The following is a 14,263-nucleotide window of genomic DNA, read 5'->3' on the forward strand; positions in this document are numbered from 1 at the left end:
CACTTCTGTTCTGTGGCCCCGCAAAAAAATAGAACATCTGCTATTCTTGTCCGCAGCCACAGACAAGAGAAGGCATTTCTATTATAGTGCCGGCCATGTGCGGACTGCAAAATGCGAAGCGCACATGGCTGGTGTCCGTATTTTGCAGACCGCAAAACACTTGCGGACATGTGAATGGACCTTTAAGAGCACAGTGGCACCAGGGGCGCAGGCGTTTTTTGCTGCGGTAGCGTTGTTACAGGCGAAACCCATTTCTTTAACATGTTTCACCTGTAAAAACCAGAACCACATTGAAATTAGTTGCAAAGAAGCGGGCATTTTTTTTTAAATTTGTGGTTGACTGTACCTCAACTGCTATGTCTGAATATTCCCTAGGGGTAGGACCAGACATGGTAGGTGCCAGGCAGTCAAGATGTGGGTGTCATGCGGCTAAAAACCACACGGCTGCATCTGATCTCTATAGAGTGTTGAAGTTAAACCTACAGAGTCTGCGGCAAGCAGGCTCATGCGGTTTTCGGCTGCCCGCCATATCTGGTCCTATGATTAGACTGTAGGGTAGGAATCCATCCAACATGTGTGCACACAGCCTTAGGCCCCATTCAGACTAAAGGTATGGCCGTCAGACTGCTAATACAAGGGCTCCGGCGGTGTGAACTCCGCATTGTGGATGCGGACCCACTGACTTGAATGGGTCCGCTATCCACAAGATAGCCTCACCTTTTTCGGTGCAGAGGCATGGACGTGCAAGGCTTCGATGTGTTTCCGTGGGCTTCCGATCTGTGCCTTCGCACTGCAAAAGATAGGAAATGTCTGACTGACATGCATTAATGCCGGCCCAGAGTGTTCTGGCAAAACGGATCCGGCATTGCGGCCTGCGCATGCTCAGACAGCAAAAAATAAAAAAAGTGAAAAAAATAAATGCCGGATCCGTTTTTCCAGATAACACCGGAGGGACAGATCCGGCATTTCAATGCATTTGTCATACTTATCAGGATGCCATCAGTTTGCAAGCGTTTTGACGGATCCGGCAGACAGTTCCAGTGACGGAACTGTCTGCCGGAATCCTCTGCCGCAAGTGTGAAAGTAGCCTAATTCAGCTTTTTTTGCATCAGCATTTGCAAGAAACCATTACTTGAGGAGCCTGTGGGCAGACACAAGCCTATCAATGGTGCTCGACATGGGGGGGGGGGACGGACGACGACGACGACACCCAAGGCAGCAGCCAATGCATATCCCGTCCTGACACCGAGATCACGTCACCAGTATGCACTCAGTGTGATGGGAGTCACTGCTACAGGCTTTTATGGTCACATCCCCCCCCCCCAATTCTCTCAGGCGGCTACACCATGAATATGGATGGCGCACACTGCGGAGGAAGAAAGAGACAAAAGATGGAGAACTCTTCTTACCAGGAAATGTTTGTGAGATAATCTGGTTCTTGACGACAATGTGAGGGATTTGAGATTTGATCTGAACGGCTTCGCGAGACAACTGTGCAAATATTTCTTTGCAGAGCAGGACGTTCTGTGCAGCTTCCAGCCTCGTCTGCCAATGTGGTGTCCCTGGAACCAAGAAGCACGGGGGAGGGGGAATTAAATATTGAGAGCGCCAGGCTGATCAGCAGCAGATGCCACCAGCAGAACAGTTGGAATAGAGCAAATAACAAACATGATAATAGAAGGGGTCTTCTGAGATCGGGCCATCATTATCAGATCGGTCGGGGTCTGGCTCTCCGCACCCTTGGTGATCTGTGGTCTGAAGGGGCCAGGGCGCGGCAGTGTTTGATCAGTGATAGCGGGCCAAAACCAGCAGTGGAGGCTTCACTGAGAGACGGTGGAATGGAAAGATCTGCACCAGCATCAGGGTTTGGCTCACAATCACTGATCAAACACTGACTAAACACTGCCCTAAGCAGTTTTCCAGGAATTAAAGGAGTTCTCCTAGAAAAGATGACTTTTCCTTGGCATAGGTCATCATTATCACATGGGTGAGGGTCCGAGTCCCAGCACCCCCGCGGTTTCATGGAGCCGCTGCCCCTCACCGATGCTCTGGTGAGCGATGCAGGCTCCCAGCAGCTTTCCAAGCACAGCGCCGTACATTGTATAGTGGCAGTGCTTGGTATTGCAGCTCAGCCCCATTGACTTGAATGGGTCATGTGACCGATGTACTGTGATGTCATTGGCCTAGGAATAGCTGATCGGCCGGGGTCCTGGGTGTTGCACCCCCACTGATCTGAAACGGATTACCTCTCCTGAGGATAAGTCATAATTATCTTTTCCTGGACAACCCCTTTAAATACTGATGACCTATTCTCAGAATAGGACATTAATGTCTGATCAGTTGGGGGTCTTCAAAACAGCTGACTGGCAGGGGTGCCGAAGTCAAACCCCCATCGATATTGATAATATGCTACACTTTTCAAACCAGCACCTGGATCTTAATACTTTTGTAATTGCATGTAATTAAAAATTAAGAATAGCCAGTGAGCTATTCAATAAAATGTATCTGTATAGCGCCACCTGCTGTTTGTTCTTTTCCTTATTTTTTTGTCCGTTTTACTGAGCTGGTCGCACATGCTCAGTTTAAATCTTTAACTAGCACCAGCCACAGGTTCTGTTAGAAGCTGACACAGTTACAGGGAGAGAGCTGCAGCAGAAAGGACATGCCCCCCGAGCTGCCAGGCTGAAGATAACCTAGCACAGGGATGGCCAACCTGCTGCAAAACTACAACTCCCGGCATGCCCAGTCTGCCTACAGCTATCAGCCGGCCATGGTGGGAGTTGTAGTTTTGCAACAGCTGAAGAGATGCAGGTTTGCCAGCCCTGATCTAGCAGAGGAACTGGAGCAGTGAATAAGGAGATCCCTGGACCCATGTGAGGTACAGGGCCGGTTCTAGCTTTGTTAGGAAGTAGGGATGAGCGAAACCAAACTTTGCGATCCTGGACTTTTTCACTGAAATGGGCTCATTTTATTATTTTCCATGATAACATGGTTATAGCGGAAAATAATAGCATTCTTAAGGCTACTTTCACACTAGCGTTTTTCTTTTCCGGCGCTGAGTTCCGTCCTAGGGGCTCAAATCCGGAAAAGAACTGATCAGTTTTATCCTAATGCATTCTGAATGGAGAGTCCGTCCCTCAGGATGCATCAGGATGTCTTCAGTTCAGTCTTTTTGACTGATCAGGCTTTTCAGAAAAACGTAGCATGCAGTATTTTTACCTCCGGCCAAAAATCCTGAACACTTTGACTGAACGCCTGATCAGGCTTTTTTTCCCATTGACTTGCATTAACGCCGGATCCGGCCCTGTGTGTTCAGTCAAAACGGATCCGGCTTTTGCATGTTAAACCCAAAAAATAGGAAAAAAAAGTTAAAGTCCATAAATGGCGGATCCGTTTTTTCCAATGCATTTTTCCATTGTGATCGAAAGCCTGATCAGGATTCAAATGTAATCAGTTTTCACACGTTTTTCCGGATCCGGCGGGCAGTTCCGGTGTCGGAATTGAACGCCGGATTCAAATAACTCTAGTGTGAAAGTAGCCTAAGAGAGAATGTAAAAGAATATAGCCATTTAGGGGTAAAAACCCCAAAACAACAACTCACCTCATCCACTTGATTTCGCTGCCGCATTGTCTTCTATCTTCTTTCAGCAGGACCCCCAAAAGGACCTGTGATGATGTCCCCGCGCTCACCGTGTGTTTTTTTTTTAACCCCTAAATGGCCATATTCTATTCTTTTGCATTCCGTCTTAAGAATGCTATTATTTTCCGCTATAACCATGTTATAGCAAAAAATAATAAAGTGAATATCAGGTCCCCATTGACTTCAATGGGGTTCGGGGTCAAGTTCGGGTCCCGAACCCGAACTTTGACCTGAAGTTCGGCCGAACCCAAAACTTCCACGAGTTCGCTCATCCCTATTAGGAAGAGGTTGTCATGTACTGTATGAGGTCTCGGATTTTCATTTTTGACATCAATCATGGCAGGACCCCTTTAAAACGCAAGTCCTGAAAAGCCCCTTTAAAGCACGTTTTAGGGAGAGCTCTACTGCACTACAAGACCTAACGGCACAAAACATAGCACAGAATTCAGTGGGGGGGGCTGCAATGTGTCAGCACAGCTTAGTAGACAGGATAGCGCTGTTGGAAAGTACATCCAGGTCAGTCCCATGGGGACGGAGCTTGCAGGACATTTCCGAGCCACCACACAGGGTACAGAGCTGTGCTTGTTCCGGCCCATCGTGGCTCCTGCAAACAGCCGATTGGCACAGGTGCCGACAATTGGACCCCTGAGGTTCTGATATTGATGACCTAACCTAAGGCTAGCTCTTCAATATTAGAGTCTTGAAATAAATACCCAGTTATTAATGGGGTAATCTGGCTTTTCAGTGATCTGTGATGCCCCATTTTCCTGCACTCCATGGACGGCCATGTGACATTTTCTGTTGTTAGTTCCCTAACCCGATGACATCACATTTACATATGAGGCTCTGCCTTACAGACACATCATCAGCGACCTTGCCTCTCAGGGCTCATTCTCCTGGACCTTTCCCTGTAGATGTGATGCCAGCAATGACGCCTTGTCTTAGCGCGGGTTTATCGGTCAGGGCTCCAAGCAGGCTTGGATATGCGACGTTAGAGCTGTGACGGAGAGGAGAAGCAGAGATCTGATGCTACAGACGCTCCCCGTGAGTCTTGAGAGGGGATTTAAACACAGAAGGTGCGGATCACAGATCACAGTTACCCTGGAGGAGTCAAAATGTTCTGAGAACTTCATCATCCGACTTACATAATGCTGCTGTTATTTTTTGTGTAACCAGAAAACCCCTTGAACATTTAATAATGTAATAAAATACAAACAAACCTCCAACTTGTGAAGAGCAGGGAGTCGCAGCGTCATCACCGCAGGACCGCAACAGAGAAAGAACGGAGCAACAGGCGAGTATTTATGTTAATGTCTAGAACAGCCCATTACTATTTTTGTTTTAAATTTGGGGACTGTGGGAGAACCCACTATACAGCACATGTAGTCCTCAAAATTTACCTGGCTTGGCTTTGGGCACTGGCCTTTTGAACAGATTCACTGTGCCGAGGTCACCAATATCTGATGATTGCTTCTGAATGGAAACCTGCAACATAACAAATGCAGTTCTGTGGTCAAACTATTTGTGAGATGTCCCATTATAGTATAAAAAAAAAAAAAAAAGATTTTGTGTAAGGCTAAAGGACTGTTAATTATTAATTAGCTATGTTATATGAAGCAAAAAAAGAAAAAAAACTAAAAAAAAAAAAAAAAAAAAAAAGGACTATGGTGTCTAGACCATGTCTTAAAATGTTGGACCAGTAAACCTGCTGTGGGCATGCAGGCACCATTTGTTTTGGTCTGCTGGCTACGCATTAATCCAGTCTGGTAAAGTTTCTTCTCTACTTGTCAGAACATGCTCAGTTGCACTCTCTGACAAGAAGAGAAGCATCACCGGACCAGGATTGGCGCATGGCAAATGTGGTGCCAATATTCAAAAAGGGTCCAAAAACAGAGCCTGGAAACTATAGGCCGGTAAGTTTAACATCTGTTGTGGGTAAACTGTTTGAAGGTTTTCTGAGAGATGCTATGTTAGAGCATCTCAACGGAAATAAGCAAATAACGCCATATCAGCATGGCTTCGTGAGGGATCGGTCATGTCAGACTAATTTAATCAGTATCTATGAGGAGGTAAGTTGTAGACTTGACAGCGGCGAATCAATGGATGTCGTGTATCTGGACTTCTCCAAAGCATTTGACACTGTACCACATAAAAGGTTAGTATATAAAATGAGAATGCACGGACTGGGAGAAAACGCCTGTATGTGGGTAAGTAACTGGCTCAATGATAGAAAACAGAGGGTGGTTATTAACGGTACACACTCAGATTGGGTCACTGTCACTAGTGGGGTACCTCAGGGGTCAGTATTGGGCCCTATTCTCTTCAATATATTTATTAATGATCTTGTAGAAGGCTTGCACAGTAAAGTATCAATTTTCGAAGATGACACTAAACGGTGTAAAGTAATTAACACTACAGAGGACAGTATACTGTGTATTTACGCACACACACACACTACAGAGGACAGTAAACTGTGTGTACATACAGTACAGACCAAAAGTTTGGACACACCTTCTCATTCAAAGAGTTTTCTTTATTTTCATGACTATGAAAATTGTAGATTCACACTGAATGCATCAAAACTATGAATTAACACATGTGGAATTATATACATAACAAAAAAGTGTGAAACAACTGAAAATATGTCATATTCTAGGTTCTTCAAAGTAGCCACCTTTTGCTTTGATTACTGCTTTGCACACTCTTGGCATTCTCTTGATGAGCTTCAAGAAGTAGTCCCCTGAAATGGTCTTCCAACAGTCTTGAAGGAGTTCCCAGAGATGCTTAGCACTTGTTGGCCCTTTTGCCTTCACTCTGCGGTCCAGCTCACCCCAAACCATCTCGATTTGGTTCAGGTCCGGTGACTGTGGAGGCCAGGTCATCTGGCGCAGCACCCCATCACTCTCCTTCATGGTCAAATAGCCCTTACACAGCCTGGAGGTGTGTTTGGGGTCATTGTCCTGTTGAAAAATAAATGATGGTCCAACTAAACACAAACCGGATGGAATAGCATGCCGCTGCAAGATGCTGTGGTAGCCATGCTGGTTCAGTATGCCTTCAATTTTGAATAAATCCCCAACAGTGTCACCAGCAAAGCACCCCCACACCATCACACCTCCTCCTCCATGCTTCACGGTGGGAACCAGGCATGTAGAGTCCATCCGTTCACCCTTTCTGCGTCGCACAAAGACACGGTGGTTGAAACCAAAGATCTCAAATTTGGACTCATCAGACCAAAGCACAGATTTCCACTGGTCTAATGTCCATTCCTTGTGTTCTTTAGCCCAAACAAGTCTCTTCTGCTTGTTGCCTGTCCTTAGCAGTGGTTTCCTAGCAGATATTCTACCATGAAGGCCTGATTCACACAGTCTCCTCTTAACAGTTGTTCTAGAGATGTGTCTGCTGCTAGAACTCTGTGTGGCATTGACCTGGTCTCTAATCTGAGCTGCTGTTAACCTGCGATTTCTGAGGCTGGTGACTCGGATGAACTTATCCTCCGCAGCAGAGGTGACTCTTGGTCTTCCTTTCCTGGGGCGGTCCGCATGTGAGCCAGTTTCTTTGTAGCTCTTGATGGTTTTTGTGACTGCACTTGGGGACACTTTCAAAGTTTTCCCAATTTTTCGGACTGACTGACCTTCATTTCTTAAAGTAATGATGGCCACTCGTTTTTCTTTACTTAGCTGCTGTTTTCTTGCCATAATACAAATTCTAACAGTCTATTCAGTAGGACTATCAGCTGTGTATCCACCTGACTTCTCCACAACGCAACTGATGGTCCCAACCCCATTTATAAGGCAAGAAATCCCACTTATTAAACCTGACAGGGCACACCTGTGAAGTGAAAACCATTTCAGGTGACTACCTCTTGAAGCTCATCAAGAGAATGCCAAGAGTGTGCAAAGCAGTAATCAAAGCAAAAGGTGGCTACTTTGAAGAACCTAGAATATGACATATTTTCAGTTGTTTCACACTTTTATGTTATGTATATAATTCCACATGTGTTAATTCATAGTTTTGATGCCTTCAGTGTGAATCTATGATTTTCATAGTCATGAAAATAAAGAAAACTCTTTGAATGAGAAGGTGTGTCCAAACTTTTGGTCTGTACTGTATATATATATATATATATATATATATATATATATATATATATATATAGCTTGAGGAAGGCTCCTGTCTAGAGCCGAAATGTCGCATGCTCCATTGGGGTAAATAAAGTTTTTTTGTTATTTCTTGGAGTGCTGCCCATCCTTTTTCTATTTTGTATTTATTGGATTGGCTTTAATCCATTTTGGGCCAGCTGCACCCACTACTTCATATCAGGGACGGTGCTGCCACTGTTTTTCATATATACACACACATACACACTACAGAGGACAGTATACTGTATATACACCAGAGGACAGTATAATATATAAATATCACCATATCCTGACCCCCATAACTGCTTTTATAGTTATATCTACTGAGCTGTGGGGGGGCTCATTTTTTGCGGGACAATCTATAGTGCTTATTGATACCATTTTGGTGTGCGTGTTACTTTTTGATCACATTTTATAAAAAATGTTGGGTTAACAGAAGCAATGAAAAAAGGCCAAATTGGCCATTTTGACCCTTTTTTCCATTACGCCATTCGCCGTATTGGAAAAATATTTTTAGATTTTAATAGTGCAGGCGTTTTCAGTCGCGGTGATACCCATGATGTTTATATTTTTTTGTTATTTAGATTATTTATTTTTTTATTACGGAAAGGGGGGGGGTGATTTAAACTTCTATATTTTTTATATACACTTTTCTTTCACATTTTTTGTAATGATTTTGAAGCTTATACATAAAATCTATTTTTTTAATTTTGAACAATCAGGGATTTTTAAAATGAATTTATTACTGTATATTTGCTCATTTCTTATGTTGGCCTGCCATCTGGTGGCCAAAACAAGAACTTCAGCATGAATGCTGTGAGCTTTGTCAGCGAGGCTCAGCGCACTCAAAGCAACTACCGACAGCCCCAAGTCTTTGACACTTTAGATGCGGTGATTTCACTTGATCACGGCATCTAAAGCCTTTAGTTACCGCAATTGGCATTCTTGCCTGTCACAGTAATTAGCCGCAGGTCTCTGCTGTTTCTAACAGAAGAGACCTGCCGGCCAAGATGTCCGCTGCACTTGCGAGCGGGCGCCATGCGCGGCACACCACTGGTAACGAAAGGGTTGAGGACCAAGTCAACCAATTTTGGCAGCAGAGAAAATCTCTCATCCCCGCCTTCCTAAAGTCATAGCTTGCTACTTTTCCACTGACGTAGTTGTAGGGCTTTTTTGGGGGGACAAGATTATTTTTTTCTTTAACGGCACCACTGTTATTCCACCATTTTTGGGTTTCGATTTAACTGGGTGGCAGAAATGCCATGCTAAAGGGGTTTTACCCATCTCAACATTTGTGGCATATCACACCCCACATGTGCAGATACCTCTCCACTCACCGTTCTGGGACTTCGGGTAATAGCACAGCATGTTTTCAGAACTCCTCCAGTCGTGAAAGAACAGAGGCCGCACATGTGCAACTGCTCTCGCTTCGCTTTAGAGGCCCCGTTTTGGACATAGGTGCAGGTCCCAGAGCTGGGATCCACTACTACAGGACATTTTTGGCATATCCTGGCGGTATGCCACAAATACTGAGATGTGAAAACCCGTTAACGTTTTTCTGCACCTATACACGATTATGGAGATACCAAATTTATAGTTTTTCCCCCCATGTTATGAAGGACGTGTGTCTGCTGCCAATACAAAAAGGAATGAGCCAAGCCTAGTTCACACCAGCACAGTGGCTTCCAGTAGATGCAGACAGAGCCTTCAACAGCTAAGATAGTCATCGGACCTAATCAGGGAGTCCTACATGGGGTGAATGAGTGTGTGGCATTGGGGTAACATACAGTGACATTTTAGGTTTAAGATGCTATAAGGATCTAAAAAACAAAATGACAGACCTTCAGGTAAGCGGAGCCCTCCAGATCGCTGGGTATCTGTACGTCTAGCGGGCAGTAGTCCTCTGGGATTTTCTTATCTAGATCTATGTCCGTGTTCTTTATGACTTCGAATGTTCCTTGGTGAGGAAAGAGTGAACCTACCCCATGGAGGAAAAAGAAAGGAGAGGACGTCAGAGCAGGAACATGAGGAACCAGCAGAGATCGGATCCTGAGAATTCTACAGGACAACCGGCAAATAAACAGCCATTAAACCTGTAAGCAAAAAGGATTCAGTTCTTTCAAAGGCCAGTCATATGGCGGTTTTTACAGACATAATGTGGCGAGGATTCTGTGCCAAAATGCCATCGGGCACTTGCACGGAATACACCGCCAGTTGTCTTTAATGGGAGGCCATGGTCCTGTTTCATGCGGCCACGGTTTCTTGGTGCAGTTGCGGCCATAAACCTCGGCCTCCCATTGAAAACAATGGTAAGTGGGTCCCGCGTGGCTGCCCAGTGGCTTTTTGCGAGAATGGCGCCTTAGCCTGGTTTCACACACACACGTTTCAGCATTTTTGCAGTGGTCTTCATGGTGTTCTCAACAGCTCTACAGCCTTGTTACTTTAGAGGGGTCGGCCACTTTAACATTACTATCAATGTATCACAATTACTGGGTCACGACTGATGTCTCCCACTGACCAGTACCCCCCCCCCCCCCCATCATCAAATTGGGGGCATAAAGAGAAACAGTAGGGTCTCATACATGTGTGCATGAGGTCTAGCACAAGAGGCACCAGACTGTCTCATAAGCTAAGAGTCTTATGGTCACTATTTTGTTGGTCGGACACCCATGGGTAATACATGTTTGAATACCCATGAATATAGAATATCCAGCCATTATTAAAGGGTGGGGGCAACCGCTGGGGCCCCCATCAGTCACGAGACAGAGGGCCCCATATGAATGGAGAGGAGGTTGATCATTCATTCTCAGACTGCTGGAGACAGTGAAGCTCCGTGCCGTTATCTCGCCAGTCCCTAATAAAAGTGGGGCAGCAATATAAATCTTTGACCACTCGCTCCATTCATTTCAGGCATATGGCGCCCCCGTTTTCAAAATTGATGGGCCCTCAGCTGTCAGTCCTCCACTGATCTAACAGTTATCCAGTGGGCTGCTGCCTCTACCCTACATGGGTTGGTTAAAGGAGTTTGACCATCAGACATTAATGGCATACCCCTAGTATAGGTCACCAATAAGTGCGCACCTACCTTCAGGAACCCCCCCAAAGTGAAGGAGAGCACACTGCGCACCAGGGCTCGGCCTCTTACCAATGCCTTGTAGCTCACCCTGGGGTTGGTCAATTATCATATTATGGGTTCTGGTGAATGAACATCAGCAAGGGGTCTACATCTTGGAGCAGTACTTATATATGATGTTACAGTATCTGAGACTGTGGCCTCTTTCTCCTCCCTCAGGTGGTACTTATCATCTGAACTAGTCTTAGGAGTGGAGGTCAGCCATCTTTCTTGCCAATACTTTATTTCCTGATCACCAATATTCTAAGGTCCTTTTAGACATCGGTCTTAATATCCCCTATAGCTGGCGGTGGATCCGCAGTAGTTATGCAGATGCCATGTAGGTGTAGAAAATAGTAAATGAGACGGGCCGCCCAGCCCTCCTACACCTCTTTTTTAGACCTGGCGTGAGTGGGAAAAAGTCACAGACTGCGATTAATATAGGTGTATTTCTGGTTCGTAAATGAACCCCTACGTTTCTAAATAAGTATACAAGTCTATGGACAGACGCAGGGTTGTTGGTCAGAGATTTGGATGAGAGGTAGTGTCAGGGTTGGTCCTGGGTTTCCAAATAAAATCTTTTCAAGATTTAGATTCTCTTGTAGACTCAGATTTCTGTTCTCATAGTAATTCCCTGATTCTAGATGGAATGTTCTATCTAGTCAGAAACACCTTGGACATGCCGTTCTTAGGCTTTGCCCCCCAAAAGAAGATGTAATCCAGTATTACTCCGGTGGTGCCGTCATGAGGGATAAACTGAGAAATAGAAATTAGACTTAGGCTACATGCACACGCCGTGTGTGTTTTGCGGTCCACAAAAAAAAAAAAAAACGGATGACATCTGTATGCCATCCGTCTTTTTTTCATATGGAATGGATATACTGATGCGGACAGCACTGACGGTGTGCTGTCCGCATTTTTTGCGGACCCATTGAAAGGAATAGGTCCGCATCCTATCTGCAAAAAAAACAAAAAAACAAAACAAAAACAAACAAACATTTGTGTGCACGTAGCCTTTGACAGCACCCGTACTTTCCCTCCCTTACTAACTACTATGGGAATTTAGAATATAAGACTTCCTATGGTTTTACTAAATCAGTTGCATCCATCTTGATGTGGTAATCTGGAAAACAGTGGAGGGGATTTTTAAAGGGGTTATCCCAGACAAAAAAAATGCCCCCTCATATGCCCGGGCCCCTCACACTGAATCTACTTACCTGGTTCCCTGCGCCCTCCTGGTCCTGGTCTCCGCACCGCTGCAGCTGCTTCTCCCCGTGCGTGGATGAAAAAATCTGGTGTCGGGGGGAGCAGCAAATAGCAGGCGGGGACGAGGCTTGTTGTCGTCTGCCATTGGCTATCTGCAAACACTGGATGTGTTCATCCACGCACGGGGAGAAGCAGGAGCGGCGGTGTGGGGACTGGGAGCAACACGGGGAGCCAGGTAAAAGTAGATTCAGTGTGAGGGGCCCGGGCATATGGGGGACATTTTTTAGTCTCAGATAACCCCTTTAACCTCTGTGTTTCCTGTCCCATGAAGGTCAAAGGAGAACAACCTCCAGTGGTGCGGTCATGAAGGACTCCCTGGAAATCGAATTACCGGTAAGTCTAATTCCTATTTCATCGCACAGTCTACCAGAAGGACGCGTGCTGCATACAAGGATTTTCTGACATCACGGTTTCGGGAGGATAGATTAGAAGTGACAAACTTTGTCCAGTCATCCGAGACCCATTTGCTCTTAGTGTAGAAGCTGAAAGCCGAGCTTCATATACCATATTATACGAGATCTACCTGCGCTCCTGTAGCTCAGGTCCCCCAGGATCTTGTCTCCCAGCTTTCTCAGCTTCCAATGTTGGCGTAACCTCAGCAGTTCAGAATTAAAGTCGCGCTGCCTCTTGTTCTCCTGGTTCTCTGCTACAGACTTTGACAATCGTTCGCCTCCTTTAAGTAGAATCTGGGCAGCGCCGAGAAGGAATTTCCTTTTAGAAACCAACAGCAAACTGTGCTGACTCTGAAAGAAGTAAAAAACAAAAACCAACTTCAAACCATTATTCACCTCACCGCTCCACCACCGTTCCAACGCTTACCGGGTCCCCACTCGACATGCAGGAGGTGCTTGGGGGGGGGGGGGGGGGGGGGGGTCACTGCTGCTGCCAGCGATTGAGTGATTAGCTGCAGTGCAGAGAGAAGACCCCTCACACCTGTGTATTACACTGACGGGCTACTGATTTCTATACTCTACTTCCCCTGCGTCAGGTTCACTTTTAGATTACAGGTGATCAATGGGGGTCCCAACAGCAGAACACTATCAGATTATCCGTGGGAATTGTTCCCTCAAATGGTTGAGAATCCCTTCAAACACTATGGACACCTTTGGGGCCATTTTTTATCATTGCATTCTACTTATTTTTGGGCTAAAAATTGGTCGTTATTACAAATGTTCAGCAGTTTGTCCTCTACAGCTTTCATCTCCGCCACCTCTTCAGACAGTTGTTCTACTTCTCACCCATCGGTCAGAAAGCAGCTCTGACTGCTCGATTTGTAGTTTCCTGACCGCTCAAAAAACATTGATTTAAAGCTGTTGGCCCATCTCGCACTTTGGTGGCATACAGCTAGGATATGCCACTAATGGGACCAGCATCTATCTCAGGAACTGGACCATCAAAGAGAAGTAGAGCGCACCGCACATGTGTGGCATGCTTTTCATTCACTTGTATGGGAGTTCCAAAAAGAGCCAATTGAGCGCGCTCGGCTATTCCCGGAACTTCCATTGAAGTCAATTAAAAATCCATTCTCCATTCACTTCTATGGGAGATTCAAAAATAGCTGAGCCAGTGATCGGCTATTTTCAGAACTTCCATGGAAGTGATTGGAGGGTGGTGCGCCCTTGTTCACTTTGGGCTTCCCCTTCTAGAGATAGGTGCAGATCCCGCCTCTGGGACCCTCATCTATTGGACACTGGTGGCATATCCCAACGATATGCCACCAAAGTGTAAAATGGGCTATTCCCTTTAAAGGGGTTCTCCAGGTCTTAAAAAAATGAAAATACTTAAATATTATTTTATAATAAATATATTCACAAATACCTTTCATTACTTAGAATGGCTCATTTTGTCTAGGGAGCAATCATTAGGAGAAATAAAATGGCCACCGTCCTATCAGTACACACAAAACCTGTCCTAATCACACAGGAGGACAAGTTACTTCACCACAATGAGCCATAGAGCTGCCTCACCCGCCTCTCTGCTCTGCTTGTCAGGAATCAATACGCAGGCGGGTTTGATAAAAGATGCAATTAGGAAAAATTGGTCCACTTTAAAAAAAAATTACCCTGTGCTGGGGAAGGATATTCCACAAAAACCGGTAGTTAT

The 14,263-nt window shown here is 45.4% G+C and overlaps 1 protein-coding gene across 2 annotated transcripts in view; it reads right to left on the reverse strand.

The window, feature by feature from the left end:
- MED17 (mediator complex subunit 17) overlaps nucleotides 1-14,263 on the reverse strand; it is a 50,379-nt gene that overhangs the window by 17,189 nt on the left and 18,927 nt on the right. The window contains exons 3-7 of one of the 2 annotated variants that reach the window (XM_044286158.1): nucleotides 12,684-12,903; nucleotides 9,624-9,760; nucleotides 5,041-5,125; nucleotides 4,861-4,866; nucleotides 1,410-1,562 (exon numbers count right to left, since the gene is read on the reverse strand). In XM_044286158.1, the coding sequence (XP_044142093.1) occupies nucleotides 1,410-1,562; nucleotides 4,861-4,866; nucleotides 5,041-5,125; nucleotides 9,624-9,760; nucleotides 12,684-12,903 (601 nt within the window). The remainder of the gene's footprint in view (nucleotides 1-1,409; nucleotides 1,563-4,860; nucleotides 4,867-5,040; nucleotides 5,126-9,623; nucleotides 9,761-12,683; nucleotides 12,904-14,263) is intronic. The other variant, XM_044286159.1, reaches the window with a different exon arrangement.

This window comes from Bufo gargarizans, chromosome 3 (assembly GCF_014858855.1).
Source record: "Bufo gargarizans isolate SCDJY-AF-19 chromosome 3, ASM1485885v1, whole genome shotgun sequence".
In the NCBI taxonomy this organism is placed as follows: Eukaryota; Metazoa; Chordata; class Amphibia; order Anura; family Bufonidae; genus Bufo; species Bufo gargarizans.